This window comes from Saprolegnia diclina (genome assembly GCF_000281045.1).
Source record: "Saprolegnia diclina VS20 unplaced genomic scaffold supercont1.10, whole genome shotgun sequence".
In the NCBI taxonomy this organism is placed as follows: domain Eukaryota; phylum Oomycota; class Saprolegniomycetes; order Saprolegniales; family Saprolegniaceae; genus Saprolegnia; species Saprolegnia diclina.
The window spans coordinates 981,939-995,888 of NW_008246077.1; the positions used below are offsets into that span (position 1 = coordinate 981,939).

General features: G+C 59.7%; 3 protein-coding genes across 3 annotated transcripts; 1 reads left to right on the forward strand and 2 right to left on the reverse strand.

Moving 5' to 3' along the window:
- The first annotated feature begins 469 nt into the window (after window positions 1-469).
- Window positions 470-5,800, forward strand: SDRG_04363 (hypothetical protein). The gene is made up of 18 exons (XM_008610037.1): window positions 470-775; window positions 831-923; window positions 963-1,067; window positions 1,112-1,228; window positions 1,273-1,371; window positions 1,418-1,531; window positions 1,580-1,789; window positions 1,827-1,946; window positions 1,989-2,123; window positions 2,170-2,322; window positions 2,373-2,477; window positions 2,535-2,642; window positions 2,684-2,821; window positions 3,035-3,142; window positions 3,186-3,281; window positions 3,330-3,566; window positions 3,616-3,672; window positions 3,754-5,800. The coding sequence occupies exons 1-18, from the start codon at window positions 500-502 to the stop codon at window positions 5,716-5,718; spliced, it is 4,236 nt and encodes a 1,411-aa protein (XP_008608259.1). The 5' UTR covers window positions 470-499; the 3' UTR covers window positions 5,719-5,800.
- A 358-nt stretch (window positions 5,801-6,158) lies between these two features.
- Window positions 6,159-6,854, reverse strand: SDRG_04364 (hypothetical protein; the record flags this gene model as incomplete). The annotated part of the gene is made up of 2 exons (XM_008610038.1): window positions 6,159-6,192; window positions 6,397-6,854. 2 exons carry the CDS (start codon window positions 6,852-6,854, stop codon window positions 6,159-6,161), a joined length of 492 nt encoding a protein of 163 aa, XP_008608260.1.
- Window positions 6,855-7,624: 770 nt separating this feature from the next.
- On the reverse strand, window positions 7,625-13,785 carry SDRG_04365 (hypothetical protein; the record flags this gene model as incomplete). The annotated part of the gene is made up of 14 exons (XM_008610039.1): window positions 7,625-8,137; window positions 8,181-8,398; window positions 8,447-8,998; window positions 9,041-9,138; window positions 9,192-9,295; window positions 9,344-10,137; window positions 10,184-11,345; window positions 11,398-11,767; window positions 11,821-11,941; window positions 11,984-12,095; window positions 12,143-12,563; window positions 12,613-13,004; window positions 13,073-13,177; window positions 13,219-13,785. The coding sequence occupies 14 exons, from the start codon at window positions 13,783-13,785 to the stop codon at window positions 7,625-7,627; spliced, it is 5,529 nt and encodes a 1,842-aa protein (XP_008608261.1).
- Window positions 13,786-13,950: the final 165 nt, after the last annotated feature.

The following is a 13,950-nucleotide window of genomic DNA, read 5'->3' on the forward strand; positions in this document are numbered from 1 at the left end:
GTATCGGCCTCAGCACCACAGCCATGCCACGTCACGACCATATTGCATCAAGCGCCATGGCATCTCGATACATTTTACTCAGCTGCAATTGCCTTGGATGAGGCTCCACGCAGGATGGACAAATTTGTGCATGTTTGCTGATGAGGTTTAGCCTTTTGCTATGCTTGTTCAGTCCATTGTTGCACTTGAGGGGGCGCGTAGCCTTAGTCGTCCGTCGTACAGAAGCGACCAAGGCGGCACCCGCTCGTGAACGCTTCGCCACGTTGCTGTGTCGAAATAAAAGAAGGCAGCCTGCTGGGGATACTAACTGAAACGGCTCAAAACCCTTTCTATTTTACGGACAACAGGCACCAAAACCTAGCCCCGTCTCTGAGGGACTATTGTCGAATGTCATGAATTGTAGAATGTCTATATTCTTAGACTCAAAATCCGTCCGGACGTTAATCCGGTCGACATCAGATTCGAGGAAGCGTTGCCAAAACCGTCGCGAGTGCGAAGGATGCCGGTCCGTAGCGTCCCTCTGCGCCGTTGGTTTTGTCGGTCCCGCCAGCCCCCCGTCATTGCTCCGAGCTTACCGGAACCAGACGTGTCAGAGCCGGACGCGTCCGATTCCGATTCGTCGTCGAGCGAGGAGCTGGATGAACCACGAGCCGTCGACCCGAGCGATGCAACAACGTCCATGGCGCAGTTGCTGCACGAAGGCAAGAAGCCTCGCGTCGTCGAACGCCTTGAGCAGCCTACGGTCTCGGTGGACGAGCTTGAGCACGAATACAAGGTCTGCTATGGCATCATCGCACTTGTTTGGCGGATGGCAAACTGTGGGTGTGTAGAAGCGCGATGTCTTGAGCACAGCCATTGTCATCGGAGAGACGAAGATTGTGGAGCTTATTCTGGCTCGCCCCGAGCTCCAGACAATGCCAAAGGTGTGTTTGGTTCGTAATCGGATCTCTGAGTCGGGCTAGTACCTTTGGAATCCTGCCATCGTCGCCACCATGCGCGACCAGCTCGAGATCTTAAAGTGTCTGTCGACGCACTCACCTGCATTGCTGGCATCCATCCCAGACGCAGTACCTTTCACTGTTCCTCGTACCGAAATGACTATTGTCTCTAGTGCGACCCACCAACGCGTTCGCGGGGTTCGCTCCTCCACTACGCCGCCAGACACTGCGCCCGTCGAATACTTCCGTGGCTCTTGACGCAGTCTCTCTCGGTGGCGTCCATCGACCAGGTTGGTCCCATCTCGTTCACGCATCTCAAAGTAGCGCACTGTAGCGCGGGAACACGCCGTTGCATGTTGCGACCGAGAGCGGCAACGTTCAAGGCCTGGCTTTGCTTTTGAGCGCGGGTGCCAGTGTCCGCGCAACCAACAACGTACACAGTACGCATCGACTTGCAGCTTGAGACGCGTGGATACTAGAGCGGTGACTCGGCACTGCATGTGGCTATGAAAATGCTCGACCAAGGAGACGACAAAATCAAGGTGGTTGAACGTCTCCTTGTGGCCAATGCCGCGTTGAACGTACGCAACAAGGTAGCAAAACCACTAAAACTATCGTCGTGACTGTACGAATTCCACCAGGCGGGCAAGGCGCCAGCAGACCTGACAGACGACCCGACTGTCCTCGAGCTGTTGGCGCAAGAAGCGGCCTTCCGATCACAGTTTCCGCTGCATTGCGTAGCCCGGGCCAACGATGTGACAGCTTTGAACGCTTGGCTGACCGAAATGACGGGTCACGAGCCCGCGAACGCAAGCGATCGAATCCTGCGAGAGATCTCGCGAGTTGACAAGGTACATGGATCGCCCTTCGTTGCTCAGCTTTGCGTAGGACGGCAAGACCGTGGTGTTGCACGCTGTCGACGCCCTCGACCACTCTAGCGTGGCCGACCAAGTCCTTTCAAAGCTTCTACCGTACTGTTCGCGCGAGTGCTTGGCCATGAAAGACACGGCAACGCGGCTTTCCACTACTTGTCTGAGTGGGCATGTCTAGGCGGGACGGGATGCGCTGACGTATTTGGCGGAAAAAGATCTCGCCTTCTCCACCTCGGCTGGCAACCTCAGCAACATGGCGCTTGTCCAGTCCTTCGATGCTGTGGCCCGAGCGACAAGCCTCATGCCCAATTTTGTACGAGTTGCACGCTGATTACTATGATGGACTCGTGGCGGCGTAGACAGCATCGGGATTGCTGTTTCGGGGCGCCACCGCATCGATGTCGGCCCAATCTACCAATCTGGCGCAGCTCGCTGCCGACGACATGTGGGCCAAAGTGGCAAGCATTGTTGCCCATATAAAGTGTGACGGCGTCCACGACTTTGACAGCAACGTTCGTTGTCTTGAGCTTTCGAGACAGCAGTGTACAACGTGACGGGATAGGGTTACACGGTGCTGCACTACTGCTGTGTCAAGCACAAACCGGACGTGTTGCAACAAGTGTTGAAGAACATTTTTCTCGATGTAGAAATCAAGACGCGCGACGCAGTATGTCCTCGAACTACAGTACTATAGAGATGTATAGCCTTCTTGATGCGACGCTAGGACCACAAGACTGCGATGATGCTGGCCGACGAGCACGGTGCGCTCGAGTGCGTGCGCCTCCTGCTCCAGCATGGTGCCCACCACGGGTTCACCGAGCCCTACTCGGCGGTACTCGTCGGTCGCGTCGGTCGCACTCACTGGTAATGTAGACGCGCGTGCTCGAAATCCGGGAGCGCGGCAGTCCGAGCGAGCGTCTTCGTTGCGACAACTGGGAGCTGGAGCAGCTCTTTCCCGCCTACTACCTCGTGCAGCTGCACAGTATCGATGAGGCTCGACAATGCATTGAGGTTGTTGCACTGCATCATATTGCATCATATTAGTCCTTTGACGTTACCGAGGTATCGATGCTAGGAAGGCAAGTCACCACTGCACGTCGCACTGGGAAAAACGCTGGGGCCGGCGTGAGACGAGCTCTTTGCGCGAGACGACGTGGATGTCGATGCAAAAACCAAGGTGCAAACCGCGCCTCCCCAATGCAATACGAATGATGCTGTATGTAGCGGGGTGAGACGGCGCTTATGCTTGCAGTGACGCTCCAAGGCCCCAAGAGTGTCGGGCTCACCAAGTGCATGCTTCAAAAAGGCGCCGACGTCAATCTCACGGCCAATGTACCTGTCTTGAAAGGATGCGGCGACCTCAAGGCTTGCGTAGGATAGCAAGACGGCACTCGAGATCGCAGCCCATCGAAACAAACTCCGCGTCGTCCAAATCCTCCTCGAGCACTTTGCAGATTTACCCCCCATGACGGTGCGACTATGTTTCTTGCCGTCGCCCGTCTCAAAGGGATATGGAAAGAACGGGAGCTGGCCGTACGCCGACAGGATATGTGACGTTTTGAAGAAGGAGGTCGCTGCGCGCGCCACGTCACAAGCGTATCGCGACCACTTGCTGACGCGCCTGGTGGAGGTGCCAACGGAAGCGGCCTTTCAGCAAGAAACCTTTCATACGGTGCTGTGGTGCAGCTCCGAGCTCGCAAAGGCGCTCCTGGACGACTGCGTCAGCATGAGTCGTCACGAAGCTACGTTTTCCAATGTATGGTTTATCATTTAAAATGAGGCGATGCTCAGCAGGAATATGGTAGCTCGACATTATCTTTGGTCGTCGCAGCCAAACGAGTGCGCTCCACACCATTCTCAATGTGAATCTCAAGGACGCAACCGAGTCATTTCTGGCTCAAAAGGCATGTCTTGAACATGTCGTTTTTCGATGACTTCTCGAGATCAAGTGGGAGCTCTTTGGCCGGCGCATGTATGTGGAGCGCCTCCTTTTGCACTTGCTGCTCCTCGTGACGATGACGATATCGTCCATTCTTTTTGGTGACGAGCCGCCGTCGTCCACAAGCTATGGCATCGGGCTCACAACAGTTCTTTTGAGTGCCGTTGGGTACGTCGCTGCGCAAGGTCTTCGCCCGCGGGTCTTCCTCCAGCTCTCCGGCGAGCCGCAATCCAATGCTGCGTTTGTGCGGTGGTGCCTCGCGGGGTGTACCGTAGTCGTCACCGTGACTTTGGCGGCACTGGTCCTCCGCTTTGCGGACGAGTTGTCCATCGAAAGGTGGTTTGCGACCTTCAACAACGCCGTGCTCGGAGCGACGACCATGTACTTTATCATCCACGAAGTGCACGAAATCAAGGCCGTCGGTGCGCGCAAGTACTTGGCATCGCCAATTAACGTCGTCCAGGCGGTCTGCTACGCCGTCATCCTCGGTTTCTTTGTGCCAATGAAGCTACGCTGGCTACCCGCCTCGATGCAAGCCCAAGTTGGGGTCGGTGCGCTTCTCACCTTGGTGCTCTGGGTCCTTTCGCTGCAGTTTTTGGAGGTCGTCTCGTCCGCGAGCTACCTCCTTCCCATGATGGCACACCTCTTTGGCGACATTTGGAATTTCTTTCTCATTTTTGGCATTTTCCAAATGGGCTTGACGCTTGTCTTCTACCAGCTTTTCGTACTCAACTCGGACGCCGCCTTTCGCTCGATTGGTCAGTCGTTCCTCTCGACGTACTTTGTCGCGTTTGGCCAAGTGCCACTGAGCTCGCTCGATGCGTTTGCCAACACGGCAGAGATGTACGACGTCCTGTACATGGGCGCAGCGCTCCTCATGATGACGCACTCGGCCATCATGGTCGTCGTCCTTCTCAACGTGCTTCTTGCCATGATGAACCAGACGGTCGAAGGCAGCCTCGCCAACGCCAAGACACAAGCGCTCATTAGCTACGCTCAGAGCATTCTGCGGCTCGAAGGCGCTATGAACCTCAACGAGGCCGCAACGACCGAGCTCACCCACGTTACTGACGCGGATGGCAAGCTTGTCTTGCACCCGATATTCACGGAACGCGTGCCCACGGCAGAGCTGAGCATTGCGCCCAACCAAGTCGACGCTCTCGTGGAAGTGACCCGCCGCCGAGTGCTGTGGCGGACTCAACTGGACGGGCTGGACACCATGGTCGCTTACTCCATGTACGAGTTTCTTCAGGGAGTGTGCCACGTTAGTCGTTTTACCGAGTTGGACGTGGCGACTGTCTTTGACCGAGAATTACGGGTCCTTCAAGATACGCGCGCTCAGATTACAAAGGCCATCAGGACGGCGCGCTACAGCCGTAGCCACTTTAGAGACCAGATCTTGCCCAAGCTCAACAAGGTCATGACCAAGCAGCTCCGGCTGTGCACGGCGCAGATCGCATCTCTGTGGCGACGCGTGGACGCCACCAAGGATTTGGACGAACACGACATGTGCGCCCACCTCTTCCTGCTCAGTCACCACGTGAGCGTGGACGCAGCACTCACAAACATGAAGGACGCCATTTTGTCTGAGCTCGATCGAATCGATGGGTGGTCCGACAACCCCGGCGAAGAGAAGTGGCGGGCGATGCCTCCATTGCAGTCGAAGCTCGAGGTACTCCAGACGATATCAACCAGCCACACCAACCAGATCGGCGTGATGACGGATCACATGAGGTTGGTACAGTCCGAGCTCGTGACGCTTCGAGAGACGGCGACGACCCAAACCAAGCAGATCGAGATGCTGTCAGCGCATTTGGAGGCGATGGCAACGCACTTCGGCGCCGTGGCCAAGCAACTGGGAGCTGTGCATCAGCAAGGCGAAAGTGCGGGTCGAAGGAACGAGACAGCCCAAAGCATGGCTGGTGACGACGACACGGATGGACACCAACGCAATATGCTAGACGCTTGAACGGAGCAGAAGAGGTCGTCGCGCCATTTTGCATCGCGAGCACGTCTGGCAGCTGTAAGTTGTCAAAGAGCCTGCTATGGAAGTCGAGTACGAATTCGGCGTCATCGAAAGAGCGTCAATCTGCGGACGTGTAGTTCATGCGAGGAGGAGCTGTGCGTTGTGCTCCCAGGCCGTTTGCATCAGCCAGGCAATCACAGCTTCGACGAGGCTCGCGGTGCTTCTCAGCGTTGCGTCCTGCGTGTTCCAAGTTGCTCGTTCGAGTGTGGGCCCTATGATCCGACTCTAGAGCGGCCATCGGCGCGCCGTCAAGTACTGCCGCCCGCATCTTTGCCGCTTGCAGCTGCAGTGCGATTTACTCGTTGGCGGTAGTCGTCCGCATCTTCGCCCGTGCACCGCACTTTGCGCTCTTCCTTGTGCACAGAAAGGCACGCCTCGTGTCCTCAAGGTGAGCTCGCTGGGATCGTCAATGGCATGCTAGTGCAACTCAAATGATCGTGCATGCCCTTGCCGTACGAGCAGGCGGAATCCCCCACGTCGAGAAGCTCGTCGGAGTTAGAGCCCAAACATGATGTCGGATACAACACGCCACCCGAAACATAGAACACGGAGTTGTCGGCTGAGTCGCTACCACCTACTGGACTACGACTGGGGGGCTGGGTGCCTTTGTTGCGGACGTACGCCACGCGGCTCTTGACTTGTCCTGCCGACGGCATGTTTCTCATCATGTACAGATCATGGGCATAGTCGAGGCAAAGGCGCTCGAGAATGACCTTGGGTCCTGCCTTGGTCATCGCCAGAGCGTCGACACGGTCCCGTAGCGTGGGCTCAATGCCGCTGACGTCGACGGATTCAGCATGCGACGTGCGGCTTTTCTTTGCGCTCGGCGCGTCGTCGGAATCGTCCGAGGAGGCAGCGTTGTGGCGATGGCGCTCATCCACGCGGAACCCGACGCATTGCTTTCGGACGACCTTGGCAACGATGCGCAACTCGTACTTGCACTTGCCGCATCGGTGGTGCGACGGCGTCTTGCAGCCGTAGACCTTGCCGCCACCAAGGTTGTTGAGCGGGTAGATGACGGTCAATGAGATTCCCAGCTCGCGTTGCCGTTGCTTGACCCAATGTTGCGCTTCCTTCATCGTCGTAGTGTAGTGTAGCTGAACAAACTTTGCGTCCGGACCGTGCCCGGGCAGCACGGGTGGACCACTGGACTCGGATGGCACCGAGCTGGCTGCACCAACGATCTCTTGGTCACGAGCTTGGGGGATACGTGTGCTCGGGATCAGACTGACCATCGACGACCACTGCATCGATATCCGCTTGTGATACCAGAGCCGCGTGGTCCCGCAATGCTGTGGTAAGCGCAATGCGTAGAGCGGCTCGAGAGACCGTCACATCTCCGACGCCAAGGTGACGGCGGTCAATGTCGTCTTCACTGCTGGTTGGTCCGCTCGCCGAGATCGGGACGGAAGAGTCGTTGCTCGTAGCTAGCGCGCTGCGGTGGCAACTGGCAGCTGACGTCGAGACACGGGCCACCGGGAACACTTGCGCTGCAGGGCGACTGTGACTAGCAGAAGCGCTGCGCTTCGACATGTAGCGATGGGTAGCCATGCTCGGTGTGTGATGGGCGGGCGAGCTCCGTCCAATTCTAGAGCCGACTGACTATTGATAATGATCGAAACGCTTGGCCACCGCCAACTCCTGGGACAAGACGCTGAGGTTGACTTTGCTAAGCAAACTCTACCTCAGCGTCTTGTCCCAGCCTTCCTCGCCGTCGAGTGAGGCGTACACTGCATGCTCGAGCTACCGTAATGCAAGATGCAACCGTTTGTGGCTGTTCTACCCTACCCCTGCGAGCCAGTGATGATAGTACGAGACTCGTACGTTGAGCGTATTATATTCAACGACCTTAGGATTGTCCATAGCCAAACGCAAAGTCGGCCTTGAGTGGCTTGTCTTGGCTGTCGCGTCGGGACTTGCGGCGCTCGGCCTTGAGCTTGCGTTGGAAGTCCTTGACGCGCTTCCGAAAGCAATAGAAAGCGGACCAGCCAATGAGGATCGCCAGCGTGATGAGCGCCACAAAGGAGCCGGTGTAGCGCTCCCACGTCGTCGGCTCGTAAATCTGAAGGTGGCAGCTCACGAAGCGATGGTGGTCGTCTTCAAGGCCCTCGAACCCACTCGCACACTTTCTTGTCCCAAAGAGATACCCGGATGGAATCGCTCGGCTGAACGGGTCGGACCACGGCTTGGTGCAGAGCTCGCCAGTCTTTGTACACGTCGGCTCGTCGTACCGCAGTTTGCAGAGGCACGTGCAGCGCTGCGGCAGCGTGCAGTTGCCTTGGCCCAGGAGCGCACCGTTGTACATCTCCTGACCCCACCGGCCGCCCTTCATGCCACACGGGTCGTTCTCAAACGCGTAGACCTATGCACAGCATGGTCCGAGTCGACAAGAATCTCCATTGTACCTTGTTTTCATCGAGCGTAAAGAGCTGCTTACGGATCGCCGGTGTCACCTGGACCTTGCACACTGGCGTCTTGCAGTCGTAGCCCGTCCAGCCTTCGGCGCAGGCGCAGAGATCGGGCGCGACGCACTGGCCGCCGTTGGCGCAGCGGTAGCACCCCTCGCGGCCGACGGGGTCTTGATCGAAGCAGTTGGCGTCGAAGAAGCCTTGCACACATATGGCTACGATGTACGATCAAGTCATCGCCTACGCTTTCGGTCGTCTTGTACCCATGGAGCAGCTCGAGCCGGCCCAGCCCGTCATGCCCCGGGGTGCGGCCGAGTACTTTTGATGCAGAATCGACGGCGACTGGATGCACTGGCACGTGTCCTTCCCGACGCACACGCCGCTGTGCTGGCACGAAGTGACGGCCCCGGACGGCGTCGGAAACCGGCAGAGCGGCGTTTGGCAGTCAAAGCCGCTGTAGCCGTCACCGCAGCTGCACGTGTCGGGCGCGATGCACGAGCCGCGGTGGAAGCACTCGTACACGCCTTCGCCTTGCCCGCTCGTTGCGTGGTTGATGCGCACTTGGCGGTTGGAGAACTCGCCTTGCTGCCATGCCATGACGCGGCAGAGCGACGACGCCGACTGCCGGCCGTTGTTGAGCACGTCGTTGTACGCGTCCCAGTTGCGCTGCCGGAGCGCATTGTCTCCGCCAAACGTAGGGTTGACATACGGAATACCGGGGCAGCCCGACTGAAACGACGTGCCGTCGTTCGAAGTCACCTCGACGTCGTACTGCGGACACCGCACGCGCGTGCAGTTGACCTTGCCAAGGCTCCCTAGCGATAGGTTCAGCAAATGCGCCCGCGACGATCGAGCACCTCGCAACGCGACAAAGTTTGCGTCCGACCGCGCGACGTTCAAGACGAACGCTTCGGCCTGTGTGCAGATGGGCGTGTTGCAGTCGTAACCAGTCCACCTACGCCCGTCCAGAACGACGACATGTCAACCGTACACCTAGCAAACACGCACCCCGTGCGTTGCGGGGACCCACTCGGCAGCGCAAAGATCGGAAGTCCGCCGTTCTGGCGGCCGTCGCGCCAGCCCGACGGCCACGTCACACACGCGCACGTGTCCTACGCCGTGGAGAACTATCAAGTTGATAATAATATCGACGCGTGTACCGGCGCCACACAGAGCCCATTGTTGCGGCAGTCTTGGGCGCAAATGGCCACGTTGCAACTGGCGCCGGTCCAGCCCAAGTCGCACACACACCGGTTGGGGTTGGTGCACGTGCCGTGGACGCAGGCAGGCACGCAGATCGGCACCGAGCAGTCGGTGCCCGTCCAGCCAGCTGCACAGACGCACGTGTCGGGGGCCACGCACGTCCCATTGTTGTAGCAGCCGCGAAGCACTCGGTCGACGCAATCGTTTGCATAGCTCGTGATGGTGCGCGACGCTTTGATTGCAGTGTACTGCAGTATCGGGCGGTAGCTTGCGTCCGGGTCCACCGACACGGTCGCCGCGTCGCAACTGCGCTGGAACTGGACGAGGCATGTGCCTTTTTGCCACTGGGTCGGCGACAGATAGCGCCAAATACCGTTGCGGGTGTACCCCATCTGCGTGTTGTCCCACACTGGCGCCGACTTTTCGTACAAAGGCGGCCAGTACATGCGGGAGTCCATGTAGAGCGAGTAGTAGTTGGGGAAGTCCCAGTAGTACGCCCGCGACGTCGGCGTCGATGGCTTCTCGAATTGCGTCAGGCTCCGGATCGAGCACGCGTACCCGCCTTGCCGACCGCCGCTGGTCAAGAAGCCGACGCCCCCGACCGTGGCTGTCGTTGCCGTGTACTGGTCCCACGACAGTACCTCCGTTGTTTGCACATACGTCGGGTTGCCATTCGACGATGGGTGCCCGGAAGCTGCGCTGGCAACCGGGTCGGCCGCCACCAGTGTCGGTTGCGCCGGTGTATAGTACCCTAAGTGTGTATTCTGGCGAGAGCGACAAGCATGTAAGCAAAGTACCTTGTCGGCAGACGGGCACGCGGCAGTCAAACCCCGCCCAGCCCGGTGCGCAGACGCAGATGCCGGGCGCGGAGCAGTTGCCGTTGTTGGCACAGACGTAAACACCTTGGACGACGACGCGGAGCTCGACTTGTGCGAGTTGTCGGTCGACGCTGGCCGTGTACGGTGGTGTCGTCAGCGAGCCGGGACTCAGGACGGGGGCACCCGGATACGAGAGGTTGAGCGTGTCTTGGCCGTACGGTGTGCGCGGCGAGTAGCGCTGGTAGAGCGTACTCCGACTGTGCTCTTGCAAGTACGTGAACGGACTCAGCGCATTCGCCCGCAGCTCGAGCAAGCTGCAGTTGGATACGACGGACGTTGGTCGCTGGGCACAGTCAAAGCCGTTGGTCGCAGCGCACCACGCTTCAAAGCTGCAGGGCACGTACATGGTCCAGTTGAACGGACGGAAGAGACCGCCCAAGTACGCGTTGGGGTGCGGCACAAAGCTTCCTTGGTCGCAAACCGGGAGACTGCAGTCGTGGCCACTCCAGCCGACAGGACAGAGGCACGTATTGGGCGCGACGCACGTGCCCCCGTTCAAGCAGCTTTGCGTACATACCGGTGTCCGGCAGTCGGTGCCTTGCCACGGCGACGGACAGCTGCACGTGCTGGGTGCAGTGCAGTTGCCGCCGTTGCCGCAAGTCTGCACGCACACGGGCGTCGTGCAGTTGGCGTCAAACCAGCCATTGGCGCACGCACACGTGTCGGGTGCGCTGCAGCTCCCGCCGTTGGCACACGACTGTACGCACAGCGGCGTCGTGCAAGCAGCGCCCGTGTAGCCGGGGACGCACGCGCATTGATTCGGCCCGACGCAGAGCTCGCGTGCGCCGCACGGCTGCGCACAGAGGGCCGTCGTGCAGTCGTCACCGGTCCACCCGGCGGCGCAAGTACAGACATCCATGGCCGAGCACACGCCGCCGTTCTCACAGACCTTGGAGCAGATGGCCGAGAGAGCGCGAATGCGGTGGTTGAGCGTATCGGCAACATACAGATAGCTGGTCGCAGACGGCGGCGCAACGACGGCCACGCCGCTTGGACCGTTAAAGAACGCGGCCAACGGAGGCTGGCCGTCGCGAAAGCCGGCGGCGAACTCGAGCAGGGCTTTTGGGTGGCCGGCCACGGTCTACGTTGCATACGTCTCAGAGTCGTTTGAAGACAGCGACGAACGGACGTACTTGGACGCTGACATGGGTCACGGGAGTCACAGCAATGGAGAAGAAGCGCGCGCCAAGCTGGTCGCGGTCGACGGTTTGGGACGTGACGTCGTTGGCCGAGGACCCCGTGCGGTACAAAGCGTTGGCAAAGAGCGTGTTTGGCTGCAGTGTCAGCGTGACGAGTCCGCCAGTAGCGCCATTGATGACGCCGGCGTGGATCGCAGCATAGCAAATGGACGACGCGTCGGTGTAGCGCTGCGAGCCGTAGACCGGTGTTGGACTATTGCAATTGGCGGGGCACGCCACTTGGATCGTGCTGCCAAAGTCAACGTCTTGGCCGATCGCCGTGATGGGCGCCCCGGCCGCGTCATACAGTTTGGTGCAGAGATCGCTAGACAATATGTATGTTACTAGAGACCATGTGTCTACATAAGTTGTGCGTACCCGGTCGTGAGCGCATCGATGGGCGGCGACCCGACGCACGCTTGCACGGTGCGCCCGAGGATGTTCAAGCCGGCTTTGACGCTAAAGACGCTTCGGTTCACCGCATTGTAGAAGATATTGTCTATCCATTGTCAGACGACTCCTTCTGCTGCGTCGAGCATACTCATGGCCGGGGAGACCTTGTAGTGGAGCGCGTCGGTCGGCGGCTCGTACGACGCACAGCCCGACGGACTCAGCACGTCCCTCGCACGCGTCGAGCACTCGACGCTGCGGGCCTACGGGTGCACTGTATGATGCGCAGCAGGACGCAGATGTGACGTACGACGGACGCGGCTTGCGACAGCATGCGTACGTGGTTGGAGATGGAGCTGACAGCAAACACCCGCTGGTCCACTGGACTCATGGCGACGCCCGAGACGTGAAACGACGCCTCGTTGCTGTCCCCGTCCGTCTCGCCGTAGGCAAACGGGCCTGCGCCCGCGACCGTCACGACGCGCTTGTCACCGGCGACACCCGTGACGTCACTGACGTCATACGCAACACGGCGCACGCGGTGGTCGTCCGCAACCAACACCGTGTTCATCGGACCCATCGCAATGCCGGTCGGGTGGTTAAACTGCGCGTACGTGGCGTTGCCGTCGCGAAAGCCGGCGACGCCGCGGACGCATGGCGGCGGACACCCGAGGATCGGCGTCGTCTGCGCCAACACGTTGCCAGCGAGCGTCGTCGTCGTGCCGTCGACACTAGATGCATCCGCTGTCAGTACCTCCACTAGTGTCTGATACGGTGCACCTGATGGCCCGAATGATGTGGTTGCCCGTGTCCGCGACAAACACGATGCCGGACGACGCCACGGCGACGCCCATGGGTGTGTTGAACGACGCGTTGCCGGGCGAGCCGTCTGCGAGACCGGGTTGTGGCGGCGCGGCGGCCGTCGCCAGCGTCGCAGTTTCAGTGCCGCCGAGACACCGCCCGGCGACGCAGCTCACGAGATTGGTCGCGAGATTGACGAGGCGGATGCGGTGGTTGCCCGTGTCGGCGATGTACAGTAGCGTGCTGCTCCCTGTCTCCAAGACGGCGACGCCCGACGGAAACGAGAACGTCGCGCTCAACGCCGGGCCGTCGGCAAAGCCTTCAACGCCGGCGCCGGCGACCGTCGATACGACTTGCGTCCCGGCGGCAATCTAATATTGTGCAAAGTGGTAAAGTGGTGCAAAGTGGTGCAAAGTGGTGCAAAGTGAGGAGGCTGTACCTTGCGAATGCGGTGGTTGTTGGTGTCGGCGACGTACACGTTGTTGGCTGCGTCGACCGCGAGGCCGCGGGGGTAGGCAAACTGCGCAGTCGCCGCAGGCCCATCCTACAAGGAGCTTGCACGTAGTCGCACGACGCCACGCGCACCTGAAAGCCCGGCGTGCCGACGCCCGCGAGGCTAAAGACGCGACCTTGCGCCGACGCCGTCGTAGCAAAGCTCCACAACTCAGACACATTGTCCCAATCGGCCACGCGCGTCACGGGCCCGGCGCCCCAGCAGCGCACCGAGCAGTTGGCATAGTCGACTCCGAACGGCGAGAGGCAGCTGTCGCCGGACAAGAGCACGCAGATGCGGGTGGCGCCGCCATAGTCGTACCGATGCCGCCCGCCGATGGCCCACGGCACGTCCGTGACCGTCGGGATGTTCGCCGGCAGCGCCGCCCAGCTGACGCCTTGGAGCTGCATGCGGTCGTTGGAGCAGAGGTGGCACTTGCTCTGGACGCCAAAGGTCGAGCACGCATGGCGCAGATCCTGCGCGTTCGAGTTGACGCGACCGGCAAACTCGAGCGTCTGGGATCGCGTCTTTTGGTACGCGAAGGGCCATCGAGGGGCGGCGACGCTGTCGCACCACGGCTGCGTCGTCCACGTCCGATGGACGCGCATGCCGATGGCGCGACCGATTGCGACGACGACGACGACGACGACGATCCGCATTTTCGTTGGATTTGTTCGAAAATTTTCCAGAAAAATCGAAGAACGTGCACATAAGATCGTATTCGTACACGTGGCGTTACGAGAGGTCGAGATATGAAGCGTGAAAAGTATGCAAGCGGCATGTATGAGGATGCGGCGTTTCGGTGGCGGCGGCGGATATGCATG

Coding starts and splice junctions, on each gene's coding strand:
- SDRG_04363 (XM_008610037.1), top strand. CDS start 500: ATGCCGGTCCGTAGCGTCCCTCTGCGCCGTTGGTTTTGTCGGTCCCGC. Junction 1,229..1,272: donor CGGTGGCGTCCATCGACCAG/GTTGGTCCCATC, acceptor AGCGCACTGTAG/CGCGGGAACACGCCGTTGCA. Junction 3,567..3,615: donor ACGAAGCTACGTTTTCCAAT/GTATGGTTTATC, acceptor GGAATATGGTAG/CTCGACATTATCTTTGGTCG.